This window comes from Mirounga leonina, unplaced genomic scaffold (genome assembly GCF_011800145.1).
Source record: "Mirounga leonina isolate KUSES-001 unplaced genomic scaffold, KU_Mleo_1.0 Mir_114, whole genome shotgun sequence".
Lineage (NCBI taxonomy): Eukaryota > Metazoa > Chordata > Mammalia > Carnivora > Phocidae > Mirounga > Mirounga leonina.
In genome coordinates this window covers 12,035,719-12,060,890 of record NW_023270265.1, presented here as the reverse complement: position 1 = coordinate 12,060,890, position 25,172 = coordinate 12,035,719, and the positions used below count along the sequence as shown (strand labels likewise).

At 52.4% G+C, this 25,172-nt stretch overlaps 1 protein-coding gene across 1 annotated transcript in view; it reads left to right on the top strand.

Annotated features, from left to right (window-relative positions):
- Positions 1–25,172, top strand: part of GRID1 (glutamate ionotropic receptor delta type subunit 1) — a 700,883-nt gene that overhangs the window by 201,116 nt on the left and 474,595 nt on the right. Inside the window, exon 4 of the mRNA XM_035023220.1 lies at positions 23,450–23,655. Coding sequence (XP_034879111.1) covers positions 23,450–23,655 — 206 coding nt within the window. The remainder of the gene's footprint in view (positions 1–23,449; positions 23,656–25,172) is intronic.

Below are 25,172 nucleotides of genomic sequence, written 5' to 3'. Positions count from 1 at the left end.
TGGTGGTGCTGATGCTGGTGATGGTGATGATGGTGGTGATGATGATGATGATGATGATGGTGATGATGGTGGTGATGCTGGCGGTGGTGATGATGGTGGTGATGGTGCTGGTGATGATGATGATGGTGGTGATGATGGTGGTGGTGGTGGTGCTGGTGCTGGTGATGATGGTGGTGATGATGGTGATAGAGCCGATTTAGCCCTTAGTACATGCCAGGTACTGATCTGCCTGCTTTGCGTGGGTGTTACTTCATTTAATTCTCATAAGAATCCTAGGAGCTTATTACTACTGTTTATTATCTTCATTTTATAGATGAAGAACAGAGGCAGAGAGAGATTCAGCAAAGTGTCCAGTGTCAGGGGGTGGAGCGCGACGGTGAACCCTGGCTGACTTAATTACTCTGCCACCCGGCCTCTCTCCCAAGCATGCCAACCAGCTATGCTGAGTCAGGCGGTATCCTGTGGAGCAGACAAGGCTGTGGCCTAATGATGTCTAACAGAAATATAATGTGAACCATGTGTATAATTTAAAATAGAAAAAGTAAAAAGATCCAGGTGAAGTTTATTTAATATATTTTGTTTAGCTCGATGCATTTATTTAGTTCATTATTGTTGTTCCAACATGTAATCAACAGAAAAAAATTATTAATGAAATATCTTATATTCTTTGTTTTGTACTCAGCTTTTGAAATTCGATGTCTGCCTTACACTCACAGCCTTTCTCAATTGGATTACCCTTTATTTTTTTCTTTTTTTAAAGATTTTATTTATTTGATAGAGACACAGCGAGAGAGGGAATACAAGCAGGGAGAGTGGGAAAGGGAGAAGCAGGCCTCCCGCCGAGCAGGGAGCCCGATGTGGGGCTCCATCCCAGGACCCTGGGACCATGACCTGAGCTGAAGGCAGACGCTTAACGACTGAGCCACCCAGGTGCCCCTGGATTAGGCTTTAAGTGCTCCGTGGTCACCTGTGGCTTGTGACTCTCAGAGGATCACCCATCCCCTATCCTCCTGTGGCTCACAGCCTGCCTGGGAGACAGATCACCCTGATTTTTGCTTTGCATTTGCTTGAATAGTTTCCCATCTTTCTTGTGTCTCTGAGACTTCACACAGTTGCTCCTTTCTGTCATCTCAAGAGGGGCTGGAGCTGACTCATACAGGGTCAGGACTAGGGGCACCCGTGAAAGTCAAAGCAGGCAGGGGCGAGTCATATCTGCCTTTCTGGGGGGTCAGGAGGAGGGTGAGTCTGGGGTGGGGGGAATTTCTGAGGATGGCCATTGTAGCTGCCATTTGCTGGGCAAAACACAATCTGCTTGACATTTTTCACTTAATTTTCCCAATCACCCCATATTGTAATTCCCTCTTTTATTTTACTTTATTTTTTTTTTAAAGATTTCATTTATTTATTCGAGAGAGAGAGAGCGAGAGAGAGAGAGCACATGAGGGGGGAGGGTCAGAGGGAGAAGCAGACTCCCTGCTGAGCCGGGAGCCCGATGTGGGACTCGATCCCGGGACTCCAGGATCATGACCTGAGCCGAAGGCAGTCGCTTAGCCAACTGAGCCACCCAGGTGCCCCCCTCTTTTATTTTAATCAGTGGATTGACTGGTAGGAAAACTGAGTCTCAGAGAGGTTAGAGGCACCTCGGTTGCTGGATGGCAAAGCCAAGATTGAGGCCCGGGGCTCTCTGACTCCCAAGGCCAGGCCTTTCTTTGGTCAGCACACTCAGGCTCAGCTCAGGCTGAGGAATGGGAATTATTCCTGATAAGAACCAGGGGGCCCTTGAGGCTTATGAACAGGGATGTATCCAGGGGACAAATCTGGCAGAGGCAGGACTGGTGAGCTGCATTTTCTTTAGCTCGCTGGATAAATTGGGGGTGGTATGACATGCCACAGTAGAAAGTCCTAAGAATGCTCCCTGGTTTGGGTGAGCCCCTGGAGGTAACTGTGACTATTGGCCTCTTCTGGTCCATGCTCCGGGGGCTACAGCATCCTTCTGGGGGAGACACTCAGTTGGCCTGTGGGTGCAGCTGGGAGTCAGACAGAGATAGGTTACCCTGATGGCTGGGATGCAGCATCCCTGTGAGCCCGTCCACAGAGGGCAGGCCTGGCTGGGATGCTCCTCCTCCCCATGAAGAGGATGATTAAGAGGATGATGGTGGACACCTTTACTGACTGCCTGCTCCCAACTCGCATGTATAAATGGAGTAGATGCCAGCTTATCCAGGGTAACCTCATGTCTACTCCCTGGCCTTTTTGCCTGCTTTCTTCCATGGGGGCAACAGAGGTGGCCTGAGGACTCAGGTCACTGGGAAACGTTCCCCACTCTGAGCTGTCTGTGGGAGGACTTTATGCAGGTGGAACACCACTAGTTGTGCTTTAAGGAGAAAAGCGTTGAGCATGGCAGGCCTGGGTCATCTCCCTGCCATGTGGTCTCTAAACTGGGACACTGGGTTCCTTGAAGGACCCACTGTGTGTCTGGGCTGTCTGACAGTGGGAGCCTGCAGGGCATGGAGTCCTGCTCAGATCTGTGCTGAGTGCTTCTTCTTTGGGGGAGATTTCAGAGGCTCCAGGGCCTGGGGCCTCAGGGCGAGCTCCCCTTTATTCGAGCTCAGCAGGAGAGAAGGTAGAGGGTCTTACAGATGGCTGCCGTGTATGTGGGGGGCTTCTGGGTGTCCCAACAAGAAGTAGGAGGCAACACCTAGAATCTGCCCCAGCCTCTCCACCTTCCTTCCTGTATCAAGGTCCACAGCCCTGCTTCCTAGTGGTGGGACCCTGATGAAGTTACTCAGCGTCTCTGGGCTTCCATGTCCTTATCCACAATATTGGGGTGACTAGATCTCCTTACAGGTGTGGCGAGGCTTTGGAGCAGATTTGCGAGTATAGCATCTGTGTCCATGCTGGGCTGCTTATGAAGATTTTGGCCATCACCCTGATGTGGATCATGAGAACCCACTGGCTCTCATCCTCTCGGCTCCATTTAGGGGCCTTGCCCTCAGATCAGTTTCTCTGTTTCTTGAAATTTCCGTCTTTCATTGCTTTGGTTCCTTCCTAGTCATTTCCCCCCATCCACGTCAGGCAAGGAGGAACCTAGCTCCTTCCCCTGCAGTCCTGCCCCTTCTCCAAGCGCCCATGTCCCTTCGGATCCGGTGTCTGGAAAGTGTTCTCGGTACTGACTGCCCTCCCTGCCTCCTCAAAGACGTTCTTCTGAACGCCTGCCACGGTTCATTCCACGTGTCAGCTAGTGCCGGCAGACGCTCATCTAGGGGTTTTGTAGATGGAGTTCATGTCTACCCTCAGTTGACCTCAAATAAAGGAGGTGGGGGTGGGCCACATCCAGTCGGTTGCAAAGCCTTAAGACCAGAACGTTCCGTGAGGAAGAAGAAATTCTGCTTCAGTACTGCCGCCTTGATCCTACCTGAGGGTTTTCAGCCTTCTGTCTGCCCTACGGATTTCAGACTTGCCGGCCCCCATGGTTGCAGAAGCCAGATTTTTTTTTTTTTTAAATATATATATGGCCAGGGTTTCCCCCCATGTTTCCCCTTTGCTTCTCCATCTGCACACTGGCTAATCCCCTCAGCCTTGCTTCCTCCATATGGCATGAAACATGGCAGCTCTCACCTCCTGAACTCACGTGGCGAGCTTCGTCATTGGAGTGCTTACCCGTCTTCTCTCAGTTCTAGCTTGCAAAAAGCTGGGGACAGCCTCTTTCAGCCTGGCCTGGATCAGGAGAGAACCACTGGCTCCTGGACCAGTGTGTGGGGAGCGGGGGGCGGGGGGTTGCTCTGGATGGCAGCCTCCGCTAGAACTGCGGAATTGGGGTGGAGTAGGGAGACATTCCCCAGAACAAGGGCTGGAAGATGTTTCCAGGAGGGGGATATGTGTGTGGCAGACAAACAGCTGGGCACCCACGCCTTCCCTTCCTCCACGTCTTCCACAAAGGCGAGGCGTTCGCTCGTGCTTGCGTAGCTCTGATCTGAGGTAGTTAGTAACTTGGCCGTGGGACCCAGCATTTTCACATCTGGCTTCTGCCCCAGCCCCCCAGCTGCTTGAGGGCAGTGCTCACGCGTATTCATCTCAGTGGTTCTCCCGGGCCAGCAGAGCGCTGGCGGCATGGTGGATGCCCAGTGGATGTGCATGTCTTCCCTTTTTCCCTGCGCACATGTCATTTTTCCAATTCCCACTTTCATGTAGGTGTTTTCACATCTGCTGTTATTGTCACTAATAAAAATAGTGACTGTTGGCTCAGTTTGTTCCAAGCACCGTACATTTGCTGTCTCATTTAATCCCGGCACCCACTCCTCAAGGTATCATGATTCTCATCTTATACATGAGAAAATTGCCACTTTGGAAGGTTTGAAGGTCACATGGCCAGGAGGGGCCTGATTTCAAACCTAGAGCAGCCCAGTTCCAAACCTGGGCTCTTCCCACGGCAGATGCTGCCCCTCACTTCCACCTGGGCCTTCCGTTAACGCCCCGTCGGTGCCTGCTCTGTGCGGGACACTGTGCTGGGCTCCGGAGACACAGTGGCAGACGAGACATGAAGACTGACTAGTGAAGATGATCATTTTAGGAGATGAGACGTGTCATGAAGAGAGGGGCAGGCATGTGGCAGAGTCGCTGGTGGCGGGGAGAGGGGCCACTCAGCAGCTCAAGGAAGGCCCCTCTGAGGAAGTGACATTGGAATCAGTACCAAGTGCTTTGAAGGAGGCGGTAAGATTAAAAACTGGGAAGAGCTTTCCAGCTGAGGGAGCAGCAGGTGTGAAGTCCCTGAGGTGGCAACAAGCTCTGAGTGTTCGGGAAGGAGAGAGGAGGTCTGTGTGGCTGCGGGCGGGGAAGGGGGTAGAGAAGGAAGCTGGGTGGGAGATCAGGTCAGGGGCTGTGTCCTGTGGAGCCTCTCAGGGCCTGGGTGAGGACTTGGGATTTCATTGTAAGCATGTTGTCAGGCCACTGGTGGGGTTCTGAGCTGGGCAGCGACATGTCTGCTTCATGTTTAGAGAAACCACTCTCTGTGCTCTGTGGTGTAGAGGCAGGGAGGCCCCGTAGGAGGCTGTCAGAATAGTGTCTGGGAGAGGTGGTGGCATGGACCAGCCAGGCAGAGGAGAGGTTGGGTTTCACATATCTTGTGGATTATAGGTGAGGAGTGAGGAAAGGGGGAGACTCCCAAGGCTTCTGGACTGAGCCACTGGGTGGTTTGTGATATTGGGATGGGAGATTGAAAATCAAGAGCTCCACTCTGGGCTGGATTTTGTTTGAAATGCCTGTTTCCAAGTGGAGAGAGGAGTCTGGAAACCCTGGCAGAGTCCAGGGTAATGCTATATGTCAGGTGCGGCTGCTTTTTGAAGCTACAGGACTGGATGGTATCAGCTAGGGGAGAGGGGAGGCTGACCAGGACCCTGCACAGAAGTTGACTCTTGGATTTCAGCAAAACAGAGGCCCCCTGGGCAGCTCCTCTCCCCACGGCTGCAGGTGCTGTGCTTATAACACCATCACCTTAAAGCCCCTCTCTCCCTCTCCTTCTGGCATCCCAGGCTAGTCCTGACCTCTGCTAGCCAGGTTTTGTCTCTGTCCAGGAGCTGGTAGGCCAGCCTGTGTATGGCATCTATAGGTTTGATCTCCTGACTTCTAGGAGGAGCATAACGTCCAGAGTGTGGTGTCTGGGGGGCTTGGTCCTACCCATCAGCAGATGTGGAAGCACTTGAACGCCTTGCACTGTCCTCATTCTGTGACATTTCCCTGCCTGCCTTCCCATCCTCCCCAGACCAGCACTCTGCAGCAGAACCTCAGACCTTCCTCCGGGGCACACAGCTGAGCCCCGCAGGAGACAAATGGCTCTCCTCCCTCCTGCAGTCTCCAGCCTCCTCCCACAAGAGACTCCTGGGGACTGTTAACCTGTCCCTTGCTTATCCTGATGTATGTAGTCGGAGGGAAGGGGCGGGGAGCGAAGATGAGAAGAGGGAGCTTTGCAGGAGCTTGGACACCTCTGACTGCCCCAGGAACCCGTGCCAACCAGCAGACAATTGGATCTCTCTTTTCTCCTGGTGACAGGGCTTGTGATAAACTGCAAGTATTTCATCCTTTACAGAGTTTTATTGCGCTTCCAGAATGGTAGGATTAATTCTAAATGCTTTCTGGGGTGCTCATTTCCTTCTAAACTGAAAATCACTATGATCGCAATGAAAACTCTGACTCAGAATCGGAAGCCACATCTCCAGTTGCCCTTGCAAAGTTGGGGAAAAGGCAGCTGTGGATTATGAAAGAGCCCGTTTGGTGCCCCAAGAGGAGGCTGCACGGCCAGTGCTGCAGAGAATGGCAGACTGGCTGCCCAGCCGGCCCGGGAGAGCCTGATGATGTGGGTGCTGCACCTTCAGCTCAGGCTTGGGTGGCCAGGTCCCAGGGCCAGCATGGGGCAGTCCCCAGCCTGAGGGCACGGTACAGCCTGGGATACTGGCCTGGAAGGAGGACACTGGGCAGAGTGTGGGTTTGTTTTTGATTATTGGTTTTCCTGGAAGGCAAAAGAGGCTATCAATAACGAAGGGCTTTTGCATAGCAGACAGGTCCCCATAAAGCAGAGGCTAAGGGCAGCGGCTTTGGAATCATGGCTGTAGCACTTAACCTCCCTCGAGTCTCAGTTTTGCCATCTGTAAAATGGGGATAATGATAGAACTGCCCTCCTGGCGTTGCTGGGGTGGTAGATGAGATGGGGAGATGTCAGGACATCTCCATGGTCGCTGCTCCTGGAGAGGATGCGTAGGCAGCTTACAATGGCAGCCCTGCCGGTCCTTCCACTCTGGCTTCACAACCCAGCCCCAGCATGGGCTTCTGCTATGATCCGGGGTGAGGGGGGGTCTTCTTGGACCTCGCTTCCACCCTTGGATGGAGAATGGCCTTTCATTAGTTAATTCATGCATTTTCCCCATGTGGCTTTACGGAGCTGCTCTTATCTGCCAAGCGCTGCGTGTGGTGCTCAGGATATGCAGTGGTGAATGAGACACTCAGGATCCTGGGTCACTGGCCAGAGACCTGCTGCTGCTGGGATGGACCCCCTTGGATATTGATGCCAGTCCATGGTCAGATGGGAGTCGCAGGTCTTCCAGGAGAATGGGGCATGCATGGACTTGGGTCCTTGGGGATCCATATTCTATTGTGGTCACTCTCCCGGAGGCAGCAGAGTAGAGTGGAGTCAGATCTGCCTGGGTCACCTCTATTACTTGAGTGACGGACGCTCTCTGGGCTCCAGGTTTCTCCTCTGTGAACCAGGAATTCTAATACTGCCCTCAGAAGCTGGCTGCGAGGAGAGCCTGGACAAGAGCGTGTGGGGATAGCACGCAGAAGGTGCTCCCTGCTGGGGCTTTGCTCCGCTCCTCTCCACCCAGCACTCCCAGTGGGGAGACATTTATCCTTGGGAAGAGGAGCAGAGTTGGCCTCGACCCTGGCAGCCATGTTCCCATTGCTGTGCCTTTGCTGCTGACATTGATCATACTGTGAGTCCAATTGTCCCCATCCTCCTTGGAGCTCTAGAGCTGCCCTGGCATTTCTAGGGCCTTCTGGTGGCTGGTGATGGATGGCCCTGTGGTCCAGCCCTTGCCTGTGGTGGGCCCCTAGCGGGTGTGGAAGTGTGATGGACCAGCCTGAGGATGGTATTTTGGAAGGGAAGTTCAAATTATATTTCAGAGTAATACCCTGCCTCCCCGGCCCCCACCCTGAATCCCATTTGTAATCTGGCCTAAGAGGCCCTGGCGGGAGTTAATGAGCTTGTGATGGATGGGCCGGCAGTCCTATCAGACCTGCAGATCCTGACTCTTAATTAATATAGATGTGGGTTTAATTTTGGGATTCATCAGGCGTGTTTTGAAAGTAGGGTCGTGTGGGGCTACAGAGGCCCCTGGCCACTTGCAATTGTTCCCAGAATAGTCTGGCTGCCTGGGTTGGGTATCGGGCCATGCCATCCCTCTTTGCAGGGCTCCCAGCCTCCACTGACCATCAGCCTGATGATGCCATTGTCTTGCTTGCGGTTACCAAAACGAGGCACCAGTGTGAGACGCCGAGCCTCTGCTTGCCAGGTGTCTTGGCGGGGCCGCAGCGTGGACACCTTCTGGGGGAGTCAGCTCCTGACCCGGGGAGGCTGCGGGAGGCCAGGGCCACAGAGTGTGCTGTTACTTCATCCCCAGAGCAGCCTCTGTTCTTGCGGGGTGTGAGTGTGGTTTCTGACCTTCAGCACGTGACACTAGGGGAGACGACGTGCTGATGCGTGTGTGGGGGGGCGGGGAGGAGTGTGCTGTGTGTGTGAATGTGTGTGTTGAGTGCTGCTGTGGGAGTGAGTGTGGGCGTGGGTGTGAGTGTACGTGTGAGTGGTAAGTGTGGGTGCAGGTATGTGAGCATGCGCGCTGGTGAGTGGGGAGTGAGTGTGTGTGAGCTTGGTGAGCAGTGCTGTGCTGGCAAATGCTTAACAACCAGCTCTCCAAGAAAACAGGAAGCGCTGATTTATAGTTTTGCTGGTTTCTGGGGTGTAAATACTCCCACGGTGGTGGATTTTGAGCATCACTGGTGTCACGGAGCGTTGAGCTGGGAATGCGTAGTGCGCAGGGACATGGTATTTTAGGTATAATAGGCATCAGTAGTGTAGATCATAGTAAAATACAGTAAAGAGTCAGGAAGTGATTAGCTTTGTATATTCATCAGTTTGGTTTGTAATATAATTTGTTCAATTATAAGTTTGAATAATTTAATCGATACTGGCTGTGTTTAATACCTGGCTCACAAAATCGAAAATTGAACAGTAGGCTCTCATGAGGTGGCGCTAGCTGGTTCCAGCACACCAGTGTGAGTGAGCGTGTGTGTGAGTGATCAGTGTGCAAGTGAGTTTATGTGTGCGAGCAAGTGTGTTCGTGAAGGTGTGAGTCTGAACATGAGTGTGCCTGCTTGTGAGTTTGCACATACAAGTGTATGTGTGTGTGTGTGTGTGTGTGTGTGTGTGTGTGTGTGGTGCAGGGTGAAGGAGGGGAGGCGTTCCTGCACAGCCAGCAGAGCCCGGGGCTGGGTGTGGCGGTCTTGCCAGGGGTGAGCCTCCTGCCCTCTCCTCCCACGTCCCTCCTACGTTTCTGTCCATTGTTGCCTATCCCTGGCGGGCTTGACCCAACGTCTGCCATCCCTTGTTCCCTCCTTGCCTTCCTTCTCTGCAGCCAAAGGCCCTCCCCTCCATTCTGCTGCTCCCATCATGTTCAGGCTCCATTGGGTCCTGCCTGGGCCGGGCCTTGGCTTTCGATGACCTCTGGACCTCTGCCATCCAGGTCCTGCCCCCTCTTACAGAACTGCCGAATGAATTTTTCAAAATCAAACCCTTTCTTCCACCCCGTGGTCTGCCCTCCCTTGGAGTCCAGCTTCATCTGCATGACACCCCGGGGCCCCACTCTCTGTGCACCAAGAGGGCCCTGGTGGGGCCGTCTGTGCCCCGACTGCTCCCGGACTCCAGCCCGGTGCCTTGCCCGGCACTCCCTGAGCAGAGCCTCCTGCCCTCCTGCCCGGCACCGCCCACACTTCCCTCTGGGGCCGGACAGAGAGTCGTTCCTGCCACAGGTGTTTACACGCCCTTCCCTCTTGCTTCGGGGACAGCAGTCACCGCAGCCTGGCACCCATCTGGCCTAGGGAGGTGTGAGGCTCTCTCTGTGCGCGGTGCCGGCGCCTGGCCAGAGCTGGGTCCTCCTGCAGAGGTGGCGTTCGGAGGCTCCCGGAGCGGGGTGGCCGCACCCATGGGCCCCTGGCTGCACTTCCCTCCTGGCTCTGGTCGGCGCTGCTTCTTCAAAGGCGAGTTCCAAAGGACACAAATTAAATCTGAGTAAATAGCAGAGAGTAATTATGTAAATTAAATACATAAGTAAAAGAACATTTGTCATGAGGTCAACAGAGAGCCGCGAAGACAGAGGCTTCGTACGCCGGGGTTGGTGGGGAGCCGGAGGAGCGGGGTGGCAGTGCGGGCGCGAGTGTCGCCGGAGAGGTGGGCTCTTGGTGCCCAGCCCTCCCTGCGCTTGGACTTTGCCCCAGGTGCTTTGTGTTTGTCATCCCTTTGCCCCTCACAGTAGCACCACATCAGAGGCGTCGCCCTGCCCATTTCACAGAGGCGGCCCCGGAGGCTCAGAGAGCCGAGGAGACATGTCCAGGGCAGGACGGCAACATGGGTGGGTCCCTCTCCTGGTGTCAGACCCAGAAGCTCAACTCCTTCTCCTGTGGGGAGCCAAGCCCTGCCTTGAAAAGGCCCACCCCCCAAGAGGGTACAGCAGCTGCTCAGGCCATGTGGTCTGGCCAGCAAGGGCACTCGGGTGCACACTGGGGCTCTGGACTACTACCCCTTGGTCCTTCCTGTGCCTCAGACACTTGGCGTGGAGTGGGCAGGAGGGGTGAAGTTGGTGTGGCTGGGGCCACAGGCCCTGGTCTCAGCTGACCTGTAGGCCACCCTGCTCTTCCTCCTGTCCTACTGCTCTCTGGCCAGTCCCAAGAATGCCGCCGTGGCCACCCTCGTTGGGGGCACACCAGGCCACATGCCTGTCCTGGCCACACAGCGCCATCAGCAGACCCCGCAGGTGGGCCATTGGGTTCTGTGAGGCCTTTGACCCTGTCGTCCTCTTGTCCTGGAGTACTCCTCCCTCTCTCGTCGACGCAGAAAAGACCGCTCCATCCTGCAGCCCGGCCTCTGTGTGGAGCTCTCTGAAGGTTTCCTGGAGGCCCTTACTCCCCCAGACACTGTCTGGGCAAAGAGGCTCCTTCCCGGGGACTTCCCCTGGGTCCTGGCATGTCTTTGAACATCACTAGTCTGTTTCCATTGAGCTCCTTGTCTGTTCCATCTCTCCAGCCGCCACAATGGGCATGGCAGGGTGTGGGCACCAGACCCGAGCTTGGAGAAAGCCTGCGTGAGCCCTGTCACAGGGAGATGGGAGACTGCTGCTGGTCTTGGGGTGAGCCAGGAGTAGGGTCAGCAGGCGGCAGCCCTGAGCATCCCCTGAGCAGGTCTGCAGATGGGGAAGCCGGCCCAGGGTTGCTTCCAAGTCAGGCCGGTTGAGGAGTGTGGGCTTTTCCTCAGAGCGATAATTTACAGAATTGATGAAGAATTAATAATGTTGGTTATTAATACTGATTGCGAATTAATAGCTGGTGTGGCATGCGTCACATTTTCACTTCTTGCCCTTCTTAAAAACTAGACACTGGCACTTGACCAGCATGCTGTGTGGTCTCTCTGGAGCTCTGTGTGCCTTGGGTAGATATTCTGTAGGCCTGGGCTGGGGTCAGGGGAGGCTCTGGCCTCTACCAGTAGGTCCCATGCCTTGGTGTGGCACAGAGAACAGAACCTCTGACAGTAGATGGATCTGGAGTTGAATCTCAGCTCTGTTCTGAGCCTGGGACTTATCTGTAAAATGGGCACAATCTGGTGATTCCCTGGGGTCAGATGAAGTGTGTGTCAGGCACGCAGCTCAGCATCTGCACACAGCTGGGGGCACTGACCTGCCTCTTGCTCGTCCCTTTCCAGGTGTCTGACTGCTTGGCGAATGTGGGGAGAGGGGCCTGGATTTGAACCCTAGTCTTCCCTCTAACTGGCTGGATGACTTTGGGCTGGATGACCTCAGGGCATCGTGGAGATCAAGTAGACAATATATGCAAAACACTTAGTGTCATGCTTGGCACAAAGTCAGACCCTAATCCACACGTGCCGTTCTGTCATCCTTATTGTGTGCCATGCCATCCATCCTGCCATGCCGTGGGGAAGGTCATTTCTCTGTGGCATTAACAAAAGGCAAAGTCATTGGATTTGGGGCCCCTTAGAAATTCAAATGGGGCCCTTCTGGGTAGACACTTGGAAGGTACTTTTCTAGATTTGCTTCAGGATCCTACTTAAATTAGAGAGAAGTCGAGGAAAATATCCAGAACTTTCTCAAAGCATGAATGTGGGTTGTTCCTCTTGCGGGCCGTGTGGTGTTGCTGGAGGGACCCACTTCCCTGGCTTCAGTTTTCTCATCTGTGAAATGGGATGCTTATGCCTTCCTCACAGGCTGTGGAGGAGAAAAGACACAAAGCATCTAAGTGTCCAGGAGTTCTGGGAAAGGGAGTTCTAGCTCTGGGCCTGTCTCCTAGGTCCTTAGGACCTGAAGATGTGGAGTAGCCTGTTGGGGCTGGCGGCCAGTCTCTTGAGGGCCTTGTGCTCAGCCCCCTGTGGGCATGTCCAGTGGGATTTTGCTTCCCTCCTGGCGCACCTGTTGGCCCCGGAAAGAAGCCTGTTGAGAAATGCCATTCTGATTTCTTTCTTTTTTTTTTTTTTAAAGATTTTATTTATTTATTTGAGAGAGAGAGAATGAGAGACAGAGAGCATGAGAGGGAAGAGGGTCAGAGGGAGAAGCAGACTCCCTGCCGAGCAGGGAGCCCGATGCGGGACTTGATCCTGTGACTCCAGGATTATGACCTGAGCCGAAGGCAGTCGCTTAACCAACTGAGCCACCCAGGCGCCCCTCCATTCTGATTTCTTATGCCGAAAAACTACAGGACTTTGCAGACCAGCCCTACAATCTTGGAGAAGAACTGCTAAAATCAATACCAAATACCCTGTAAGTAAAAAGTGACAGGAACATCAAACTTTGTTTGTGAAAATTCTAAGAATGATTAGCTTATTATGGGTTCTTTAAAAATATGACCTCACTCAGTTGATGGAAGGGAATTGCAGATCAAAGGGACTATTTATTACAGTGGGAATAAGGGACCTGCCAGATTACAAAAAAATATTGAAGGAGCCAGAGATTTGAAACATGAAAGACAGTAGCAGATCAGCACCACAGAATTTTATCCAAATACTGGAACTTAACTTGGAGCAGAAGTTGGTGAAGAATTATTTTATAAACCCATTTTCATCATAACATGTGTAAAATGCAAATTCTGATCATTATGTAAATTAGTTACTTGGTGTAATTTACTTAATTCAAAGCACTTAATGCAGCGTGGTATGTTTTTTCCAAAGTGCCAGAGTAGATGTTTATTTTAAATTGTTTTTAATCTCGATCTTCCAGCCTGATTATTTAAAATGTTTTTCCCTTATATTTGTTTCTCAAATGGAAAGGAACAGAGCTTGGCGAGAAATGTGCATGTTCTCATCAGGTGGTGCCCCCCCCCCACCCTTGCGGGGCCCGGGCCAGGACAGGAGGTGTGGGTAGGGCTCCCTTATGGACTCCTGTGTCTGAAATGCCCATGTGTGTGTGCACACCCATGAATGTGCTCACGAGGATTATCCAGAACACCCATTACACTTTCTGGAATGGCTTCCTGGCTGGTTCTGAAATGTGTTTGAGCAGAAGGCTCTTGGCTATTATGGGCCCCTCTTAGGGGCAGAAATTTGATCTCTTTCTCAGAGAGTGTTCAATGACAGACCATTTCCTTCAGCCACCTGACAACTTTGGAATTATCACGGAAGGGAGAGCCGAGCCTTTCAGTGCTCCTTTGTGCCATCCGAATGGTGCCTCTCTTCTTAATGAGCCTCTAGGGCAGGAGAGATGATTTGTTCATTTGGGAACCCTTTTGGGGTCGGTCCTGGTGCTGATGAGAAGGTTGGAAGCCTATTTTGCATGTATCAGCAGTAATGCACGCCCCTCACCCAAGGACCATGGTGCTCCTATGAGGAGGGTGGGGTTAGCTGTTCTGCAGATGAAGACGTGGGTTCAGGCAGGTGGCTGCCCAAGCTCCCCTGCTAGTGTGTGGTGGGATTTGAACCCAGGCCTGTGCTTATTCTGTGTTCCCCTGGGGGAATATAGCCGATGGGGCGGCTTCTCTGTGTCTCTCTCCCCACGCTGTATCCCAGATTGCCACGGGAGCGGGTGTTTTATTATTATTCAGGTATGGTGAGGTCCACAAATGCCACAACAGCTACTGAAAAGATAGTTCTTTACAGTTCCCTGGAGGAGGCGGCACATCATGCCTTGGGGGTCGCCAGGGGAAGCACCTGAGGTGGTCAGGAGGCAGAGGGAGAAGGGGAGCTGTGGGCAGGAGCCCTTTATGTGACTTCCACAGGAAAGAAAGGGCAAGAAGGAGTAAAGGGGTTTAGGAGTAGCTCATTTGAATAATTTCAGCAAGCTCTGGGGCACAGGGCTGTCTGGGGTCGTCTTGTACCCGATTCTGGGGTGATTAGAGCACCCAAAGTGTGAGAACCTGATTAACGAGGTGGTGGTTGGGTATGGGCTGTGGAGGGGCTGGTTTGCACATGGAAGGGGTGGTTTCCTACCTCTAGGCATTTTGCTCACCCTGCAAGGGGTGGTCCCGCCTGGGTCAGCAAGGCCCTGGATGTCACAGTGTCAGAATACAGAAAATAAAAGTCATGTTTAATACAGAAAGCTGTGCTTTCTTGGGGGCTTGGGGATGAGAGGTCTCTGGAGGACTCCCAGGACCAGGTCGGCTATGACTGTTGTCTGGGCAGCTGGGATTGTGACCAGGATGGGGGTGGGGGTGGGGGGGGTAGGGAGGGCCTGTCTTCCACACAAGACCCTCAGCAAGAAGGCATGGAGTGGTGGCATTGTGCTGCTGAGGACTGTGGGACACCACCTGGCCATCTTCCTGCTCCCCTGAAGCTGGCCCCTGCCTGGGCCCTGGGGGTGTCTGCTTTCAGGGACATTGTCACCCCATGATGGGGAGAGACCTGCTGCTTCCTGTTTTACGGAGAGCTGGCTGAATGTGCCACTTCTGCTCCTCCCTTTGCTGAACGCTTGAGAGCCTGCTTTGTGCCCGCCTGACTCCCATAGAGATTTTATTTTTTTTAATCACACCTACATAGATTGACTGCAACGAATTAATTCATCCATGAAATGCAGTCTGCAAATGGAACACATTCGGGCACGTTGGAGGTGCTCAGTAAATGGAGGAGGGGAGCCACTTTCTGCTTTGGGCTCAGTCTTAGCCTCAGGACTGAGTGCTCCTTGAGGACGGGGCTGTGAAGTCTTAAAACGTTGCCTCTCCAGTGCCCAGCCTCTGGCCTGGCCCTGAACAGCGCTCAGGAAATATTTGAGGGCCAAAGAGGGACAGGATGAAAAGGAAAGATGCAGGGAGGGAGGGAGGGAGAAGGGAGGCAAGGAAAGGAGGGGGGAGGGAGGAAGGATGGAGGGAGAGAGGGAGTGAGGGAGGGAGAGAGGGAGTGAGGGAGGGAGGGAGGAAGGAGGAAGGGAGGGAAGCAGGGAATGCATAGCTAGGCAGCTGAGGTCAGGCACCCAGTGGATTCTGAGCAAGGGAAGGGGTATTACTTTTGATTGGAGCCACAGCAGGTAGGTCTTTGTGATCTTTTCTCCTGAAAAGGGTGAGTGCTTACTCACCTGAAGACCCAGTCTCCATCACACCCATTTCTGTAGCTCTTCTGTGCCTGTGACAAAGGCAGGGACATTTTGTGTTGGGGGTGGGGAGAGGGATGGGCAATGAAGGAGGAGACGAGCCTGGGCAGGGGTCTTGGGGGTGAACTTGAATTAGGCTAAACTATATCTTGGAAGAACTTTGAAACATATATTTGGGGATCAGATAAGAAAGAAGTTTTTAAAAAATTCCCTAGAATCAAAGTTATGTCTCAGCTTACGGAAAATTTGCCAATAATCCCTAAACACTTCTAACTGTGAACTTCTCCTGGGTGTGAGGTGGCAGCCTTATAAATAAATAAATATATATATATATGTATATATATGTATGTATAAGTATATTACAGATGGTAAGATATTCTTCATAAGTACTCTTAGTGCTTGGACCTTTCTGCGAAATTGAAAATAGTAGGGGAAGCAGTTTGAAATGTGTTCTTTCGTTTCAATGACTTTTCAGAAAGAAAATATTTATTTATTTATTTATTTTAAAAGATTTTGTTTATTTATTTATTTGACAGAGAAAGAGAAACAGCATGAGAGGGGATAGGGTCAGAGGGAGAAGCAGGCTCCCCGCTGAGCCGGGAGCCCGATGCGGGTCTCGATCCCAGGACTCCGGGATCATGACCTGAGCCGAAGGCAGTCGCTTAACCAACTGAGCCACCCAGGCGCCCCAGAAAGAAAGTATTTAAAATACCCATGACTATCTGATTTTTTTTCAGGAGTGGTGGGATAGTCACAGCCACAACCTTAGATGTTGAAAAAACTTTTTGCCCAATTTCAATTCCTCGCCCTGAACAGCTGTGCTCCCATCAAATTCATGACATTGCGTGGTTGCTGAAGTCATGCTGGGCTCCAGGCTGGCTCTTGCTTTGGTTCAGTTTGATTCCACAAACTTTTGCTGTCCCTGACCCTGTGCTAGGCACTGAGCCTGGGGATTGGAGAGAGAAATGAGAAAAGACTTAGTTCCTGCTTCCCATGTCCGTGAGTTTTAAAACTCTGAGTTGGCTTGAGGGGAGGTGTGACTTCAGCTGGGTCTTGATGTGCAGGGGTGGGGCTGTGCAAATTTCAAATTGGGAGCAGCCAGGCAGAGGGTATGCACTCATGGGTATGTGTGTGGGGTACGAGTGTGTGTGCGTGTGTATGTGGGATGTCCAGGGAAGGTCAAAGAGCTGCTTCTCCTTCTGGAGTTTAGGTACATGGTTTCTGGTGGTGGTGATGGTGGGAGTAGGTATTGGCGATACAAAAGCAAAATAGACAAAGCCGTTAGGGCCAGACAGTCCCTTATGCACAGGCTAAGATGTATGGAGTTTATTTACATACGATAATAAAGTCTCTAGAAGGTATTTGGTTTGTTTGTGATTGATTGATGCTTTTGAGGATGTTCATGTCTTGGCAACTTTAAAATGAACTTGTGTTATTTATGGAAAGTTTTCGAGGAGGGCTCTGTTGTGAACAGATATGAACTTGGAAGCCATCCTGGCAGAAGGCATTGGTCCTCCCTATTCCTGGTCCTCATCAGGGGGGATGAGCAAGGCCTTCTTCCTTTGCCTCATTCTGGAACTTTCCATGTGCCATTTCTTCTGTCTGTAGTGTTAGTCTCTGAGAGATTTCCAGAGCTGGGTCCTTCTCATGGATGCTCCTCACAGAGGCTTTCCCCACTCCCACCTCCTGCAGGTTCCCCCAGCCCAACATCTATTTTCTTTTTTTTTTTTTATAAAGATTTTTATTTATTTATTCATGAGAGACAGAGAGAGAGAGAGGCAGAGGGAGAAGCAGGCTCCCAAGGAGCAGAGAGCCCGATGCGGGACTCGATCCCAGGACCCTGGGATCATGACCTGAGCCGAAGGCAGACGCTTAACCATCTGAGCCACCCAGGCGCCCCCCAACATCTATTTTCTTCAGAGCTCTTACCACTGTTGGAAATTATCTATTTAGCAGTGTTTATTTGTTCTGGTCTGTCCTCCAACCCCTGAAATGGAAGTTCTGTGATAGCAGGAACACCATGGGCTGATTCATTCTTGGTTCCCAGCAGCTAGGAGAGGGACCAACACAGAGAAAGCTCCCAGTGAATATAGGAGAGAAGAAGGGAGGAATAAGTGTCCACTGGATGGCTTGGTCAGGTTTGGGTGTTAGAGAGACTTCTGGAAACCAGAAGGGTGGGCCAAGGAAGCTGAGGTGTTAGAGAGACTTCTGGTAACCAGAGTGTGGGCCAAGGAAGCTGAGGCCTGTGTTGGGCACCATCCTATCAAATTCCTCATAGGAATGCACTTCCTTCTTTTCTCTGGGGAGCAGGATGCCTCTCCTGGGAGCTTCTCCCTGTCCCCATGTGTGACTGATGCCCCTTTCTGTGGTTCATGCCTCCCCTTGCAGCCTTGGAGAGCTTTGGGCCATTTGCCTCATCCTTCCCTTTCTGGGATGGGGCTGGGGATGTGATCCCATCAGCTCCTTCCCCAGTGGGGATGGGTCTGGTTGGGAGAGCTGCACCAGCAATGGTGCCTGGGCTGGCCAGTATGCACAGGATGCTTGCAGGGGAGGGCTTGGGCCAAGGCCCAGAACTCCATGGGGGCCAAGGGGTTCCTGGGGTGCCCACTCTGCTGCCCAGGGGAGTGGCCTCAGCTCTGTCCCTAGTCCACCTTCTAGGAGAAATCTCCCTTTCTGGGGAGCGGCAGTGGACAGCTGGATTTCTTGGGGGACATGAGGGTAGATGGCATTGCAAACCCAGTCTCTTACAGGGAGAAAAGGACTTTGTTGGAGAAGTGGGCTTCCTTGGCCCCATTCCTAGGGAATGCCAGGAGGGCTGCAAAGTTAGCTTGAGCTCCCAACTGTTACTCTGCCCCCAGCCCTCCCTGCGTGCTGCTGAATAAAAGCTTCGGAGGCTGAGAGCTGACCTTTTCAGCCCAGTGGGAGCTGGTGATTGTAGCCAGGAGCTGTGGTCACTTGGGAGCGCTGCCTTCAGCCTGCATAGCTCGCTCCAGGGGTGGGGAGCCAGCTGCTGACAGGGAGCTTAAACTCTCTCTGATGGCTCAGTCCCCTCAGGAGCTTCCCAGAACAGAAGGCAGAAACAGAGCAGCTAAAGGTGTGCGGGGAGCTCTGAGGGCTTGTGTTCTCCGTGTGTGCCTGTCGTACTTGTGGGTCCCGAGGCGGTGGCCTGCACACAATGGCGCCTCCTCATCCTAAGAAAGTGAAACCATTCTACAGGTTGAGATGGTTGTTAGGCAGGGGGACCTCAGGGGACTTCTCCCCTTTTGGGAGGACCGGCCATGTTGGCATGATATGTGAGGTCCCTAGAGCCCTCATGGAGCCAAGGGCATGCACAGAGCCACGCTGGAGTCCTCCATGTGCACGTGCTCCTGAGAGGGCACAGCAAGCATGCCTCTGCAGACATGGCTCGTCTCAGCCACTTTGAAGACTCATGATGGCCTTGCGAGGTGCCCCAAGAGGAGTGGGAGCTAGTGGATGTGGGTCTCAGGGTGCCCGCTTCATGCCTGTCCCAGTCAGCTCTCACTGTCCTGTCAGCTGTGCTCAGATCTGGGTCAGATCAAGGCCATGGGGCAGTGAGGACTGTTGGTGTCCAGGTGAAGCCCCACGGGGGCAGTGCCACGGAGAAACTGTGTATAGGGCTACTTGTGTGGGAGGCACAGAGAGCCAACCTCCTAGTGGTTTGTGGGGAGGGCACAGCAGGGCCCTAGTGAGAGCCGTGGGCGCCTTTCTAGGGGTGGCAAATGCATGACTAAGAGTCAATCCTGTGGCACCTGTATTCAAGTCCAGCCGTGACCTTGGCCAGCTTCGCCCATTGGCGGCCTGGAGCACAGACATTTACCTAGAGCTGCTTGCCTGGCAACGCACAGGGGTCTCTGTTGCTCTGCCCACTGAGTCCAACAGGAAAAAGGTACCAGGTACAGAAGAGCAGGACGGGCTTTCTTCACCAAGACCCCAGCCCCCCTGCCCCGAAGCTGCAAAGTAGGTCCTGCCAAAGCACCAGGGGCTCCCGACACATAGGCCCTTAGTTGTCAACACTCCTCGGATTCCCAGGGAGGCTATGCAGTCCCCACAGCCTGCTCGGGCCCCTAGACACCTGTTACCCCAAAGCCTTGAAAGGTTGAAGAGGTTCTTCAGAGCTTTCTAGCCAAACAGAGGGGATGGCAGGGCAGAGGTGCACAGATGGCTCGGGGGGCAGAAGTGCAACAGGGGGAGGGGACCCCCAACTAAAACAACTCAGAGCTGGTGTCAACCCCAGCCGCTCCCTGTCCTGAGCACAGCACAACTCACGCCTGCCCATAGACGCTTGAACATCTCAGGACCAAGCAGACACCCGTGCCCAGCAGCTGCTTCTCTCCTGGGCACGCAACAGCCTTCCATCCGTGCCCAGGATGGCCTCGCCCTCGGTGTGGGCTGTCCCGTACAGCGGCCACTAGCCATGTGCGGCTACTGACATTTAAACTTAAATTCATTCAGATTAAATAAAAGCACACCTCCGTTCCTCAGTCACGCTAGCCACATTTTAGGCTAGTGGCTACCATACTGGACAAATGTACATCATATATGACGGATCATTGTGGAAAGTTCGATTGCACGATGCTGCCTGAGAAACTGTCTGTTAACCAGCATGCTGTAAATGATGTTCCCAAATATGGGAGATTAGCTGCATTCAGGTCCCTGGTAATAGCCTCCCTACTCCCCATGCCTCTTGCCCTGTCACTTTAAAGACCCTTCGAGCTCCTACTCTGGGACACGTGGCCTCCTTTGACCTACCAGGCAGTTGTGACTTGGTGTAAGCAGAGGTCTGAATAGGTGTTTGTGCATTCTGCCACCACCATGTGAACATTCCTGGGCTGGCCTGCTGAAGGGCCGTGGACACACCTGGAGAATCATGCTGGCCCCCGGCCATATGTCAGCCAATCCAGTGGCACGAGCGAGCCTAGAACAGAACTGCCCAGTTGGTCCACAGACTCCCAACAAATAATAAATGATGTTCTAGGTCATTAATTTTGGGGTTGATTTGTTTCTCAGCAATAACTGACTGAGTGAGCTTATCAGACACCTCTATCTCGTATACTGTATGACAATTTCAGTGAAAGAACAGGGCTTTTGTCTTAAAAGTAGCCCCATGGGGGGGCGCCTGGGTGGCTCGCTGGTGTTGAGCATCTGACTCTTTTTTTAAATTAATTTTATTTTATTATGTTATGTTAATCACCATACATTACATCATTAGTTTTAGATGTAGTGTTCCATGATTCATTGTTTGTGCATAACACCCAGTGCTCCATGCAGAACGTGCCCTCTTTAATACCCATCACCAGGCTAACCCATCCTCCCACCCCCCTCCCCTCTAGAACCCTCAGTTTGTTTCTCAGAGTCCATAGTCTCTCATGGTTTGTCTCCCCCTCCGATTCCCCCCCTTCATTTTTCCCTTCCTACTATCTTTTTTTTTTTTTAACATATAATATATTATTTGTTTCAGAGGTACATGTCTGTGATTCATCAGTCTTACACAATTCACAGTGCTCACCATAGCACATACCCTCCCCAGTGTCCATCATCCAGCCCTCCATTCCTCTCACCCCCCACCACTCCAGCAACCCTCAGTTTGTTTCCTGAGTTTAAGAGTCTCTTATGCTTTGTTTCCCTCTCTGGTTTCATCTTCTTTCTGGTTTCATCTTGTTTCATTTTTCTTCCCTTCCCCTATGATCCTCTTGTCTTGTTTCTCAAATTCCTCATATCAGTGAGATCATATGATACTTGTCTTTCTCTGATTGACTTATTTTGCTTAGCATAATACCTTCTAATTCCATCCATGTCATTGCAAATGGCAAGATTTCGTTTTTTTGATGGCTACATAATATTCCATTGTGTATATATATACCACATCTTCTTTATCCATTCATCTGTTGATGGACATCTTGGCTCTTTCCATAGTTTGGCTATTGTGGGCATTGCTGCTATAAATATTGGGGTTCACATACCTCTTTGGATCACTACATTTGTATCTTTGGGGTAAATACCCAGTAGTGCAATTGCTGGGTTGTAGGGTATCTCTATTTTCAACTTTTTGAGGAACCTCCATACTGTTTTCCAGAGTGGCTGCCACCAGCTTGCATTCCCACCAACAGTGTAGGAGGGTTCCCCTTTCTCCGCATCCTTGCCAACGTCTGTCATTTCCTGACTTGTTAATTTTAGCCATTCTGAGTGGTGTGAGGTGGTATCTCATTGTGGTTTTGATTTGTATTTCCCTGAGAGCATCTGACTCTTGATTTCAGCTCACATCGTGACCTTAGGGTTATTAGATCAATCCCTGCATCAGGCTCCATGCTGGGCATAGAAAGTTTTATCCCATTAACAGATAGGCAAACTGAGGCACAAATTGGTTGGAAGATTTGCCCAAGTATTTAAGGAACCATCCTAAATTCTAAGTGTCGGGGTCCACAGCTAGTGCTCAGAGCCTCTTCCCCGACTTCCCCCATGGTGGGAAATAGGGCCCCCCTGCACATTTTCCCCCAGCACCCCAGTGCTGCCATGCACTCTAGTCTCCTCCCTGGCACTGTGGTTTTCCATGACTACTCTTGTTGTGTCCAGCTGGGACTAGCCTTACTGGTGAGCCTGTCATCCTGATGAGACGGACAGCCGAGGGTCCACTGTAGCAGCTTGCATGGTGCCTGGCACACTCAGGAAGTTTGTGGAATGGGCATGAAGTGAAAGTCTGGGACAGGAATGGGTTGGGAAAAGCACTCTGGTTGAATTAACACCGTTTACGTAAGTAAATTTGATTTTGGGGGACTGGGTGGGCCAGGGCATGCCTGTGGGGACCCATGGGCATCCCAGGCTCTGGGAGAGAGCAGCTTGTGTGACATGGGCAGGCCCAGAGTGTCCTTGAGAGGGGGCTGCTTGGGTGTGGGCTTCCCTTTGGGAGCTGGCATACACGTATGGGCCAGATGAAGGAAACATCCCAGACTTTGAAAATGTGCCCTCTGGGTTGAGACTTTGGGCTGCAAGTGACAGAAATCCAGCTCAGGTTGGCTCAGGCAGGAAAGGGTATTCTTTGGCTCATAGAAAAATCCAGGAGAAGCCAGATTCACAGATGCACAGAGGCTTCATTGACGTCATTGGGACCAGGTGTCACTTTCATACCTGCTTGCCTCTGAGTTGGCTCCAGTCTTGGGGAGTTCTCCCTTTGGAGGAGACAGATGGCTCACGCAGGGCTGAGAGAAGATTTGGCCCCTAGTTAAAAAAAATCAGCACCCTGGCGCTCATGAGAGTGGGCTTGCATTAATATGTGGTAGAGCTGGGCCCCAAGCTCCTTCTGAATGCTCATTCCCTAGTACTTTATTCTAGCTTCCCCTGTTCCCTTCTTGCCCTGGCCTTGTATCCTGACCTCTTAGTAACCACAGAGGAAAGAGCAGGGCTGTCTCCCCGGTGCTCCTCCAGAGTCCAAGGATGGTGCTCAGTGGACCATCTTGGACCATCTGCTCACCGCTGAACCAGTCAGGATGTGAAGTTCAGGTTGGATTTGGGCAGTCACCCCAGTTGGAAAGAGAGTAGAAGAGGAGTTCCATCTGGGGAAATCAGGCCCCTGGAACAGGACAGGGTCCCAAGCCTCAGGGTTGGGGTGTGAGGGCGGGATGTTCAGTCACAGGATTGGAGCTGGGCCAAGGTTGGGCCTGCTTCAGTCAGGGAAGGCAGTAGCCTTAGCTCACCTGCCCTGGGTCAAGGAGTCTGAGCCGTGAGCACAGAGAGAGATGCAGGCAACTGGGGACCAGGGCCAGGGACCACCACCACACATAGCCTCGAGGACAGAATTGCCAGAAGTTTCATTCCCCTTGGGTGGAAGCAATGGGAGAGAAAAGGAGGTTATCACAAAGGACTTTCCGGCCACAGGACCTGTTGGATGGCAGGGCATGCTCCTCGTGGTAGGAGACACCCTGGGGCTGGACGCTGGGACCAAATAGATGTGTCGATGTTTTCTAACCTCTGTTCCGTGGTCACTGAGGCAGACGTGAGCCCTGGCTTATGGCAGCAGCCTGTATCTAGTGGGGAGCATTGGGGTAGATCCTTCATGCTTAAAGATCCTTCTTTCCTCCCCCTTCTCCGCTGCTCAGATATCCGTGGGCTCCAAAGCTTTCTGGATCAGGCCTCGAGGCTGGGCCTTGACGTCTCTTTACAAAAGGTGGACAAGAACATTAGCCATGTGTTCACCAGCCTCTTCACCACCATGAAGACGGAGGAGCTGAACCGCTACCGAGACACGCTACGCCGCGCCATCCTTCTGCTCAGCCCGCAGGGGGCCCACTCCTTCATCAACGAGGTAGGTGGTGGGGCCTGGGGCCACAGGAGCCTCTGCCCAGGGTGCCACGGTGGACCACAGGTGCAGTCCACTCGTGCATAGCCAAAATGGATGTGGGGACTCCTAGGTGTTGGGTCTACGACACAAGCCAGAAAGAGTTCGATCCCGAGCACAACTTGGCTCCTGACTGGTCCCTAACAGGTAACCCAAGGCCTACTTAGACAGTGAGGGGCTGGGGGCAGCTAGCAGGAAGCCTATTTACAAGTGACTGCCAGAGATTTTGGAGGCAAAACTCAGGCTGTTGTTGGTTTGTATCTTTGCTGTTTTAATTTCCCCCTCTTTGTTGGCAGGTGTAAGCCTTTAGGGATAAAATAAATTTCCAGGTTTCTGCAGAGGTGGGCAGCTCTGCCTTTGGTATTTGCTAGCACCTGGAGGAGGTGTCGGTTGCATATTACCAAATGATACTTGGTGCACGGGCTGATATTTTTGGTACCTGAGCTAACCAGTGATTTTTTTTCTTTAATGGCTTTATTAGGGGTTAGGGCCTTCCAAGGAAGACAGGGCCCACCAGTTTAACAAAGAATTTAGTAACTTGAGAATAGACAACTAGAAATACGCTCTGAGCTGGCTGATGGTGCCAGCCCTGGTGGCCTGATGGCAGAAAGGTGACCAGCTGGAGTTGGCAGGTCCCTGTCTGGCCTGGGTTGGTTTTTGTGGGGGAGGGGGGCATGGGGGCGGGGGTGGGGGAGGGGAATGTGCTGGGGGCGTGGTGTGCCTGGGAACAGGGGTGGCCCAAGGGGTCACAGGGTGGCCAAATGCTGTCTGCGATTTCCTCTCCAACCCCATTCACCTACTTGGCTTTCTCTGATTGAAAGGAAAGTGAAGAGAAAGGCAGAATTATACTAATTCCATTTGAAGTACTTTGGTTTGCTTATTCCGCTTTCCCCTCTAATTAATTATTACTCAAAATGCTACCTTATGCATCAGGAACCAGCACGAAGCCCACTGCTGGAGAACGTAAAATTCGGAATGCTTAATTTGGTGCAATTGGCTGGCAGCCCTGCCGCCCTTGGCTAATCAGGCCCCGGATCACGCTGGTGGTCAGCCAGGCTGTGATGTCCTGTCGGCACTCGGCATTTTCTCTGGAACACGATTCCCTGTAGGAAGTGATTCAGGCCAGTAATGGGCAGCCTAGGATTAGCAGCACTAATGTGTCCAGGCTTTCTCAGAATGTTCCCAGCAGCGTGTGTGCCAGTGTCTGCTCACAGGAGGGCTCTTCTCCTTGCTAAATTCCCCTGGCCGGAGCCGGCTCCCGGGATGGTATCCGTTAATCCGGTTGCCCGCCTTCTCCATCTCTCTTCTCGCCAATCCCTCACCTCCTGTCCTTGCTTCCTTTCTGCCTTGCCACTGCCCTGCCGTGAAGCTTGGGAGTGGGAAGGATATTGGCTTTGAAGTTCAACAGATTTGGGGTCAAGTGCCGGCTTCTCCACTTACTGTTGCTGTGCCCTTGGCTGTTTTGCCTCACTTTGGTGACCTCA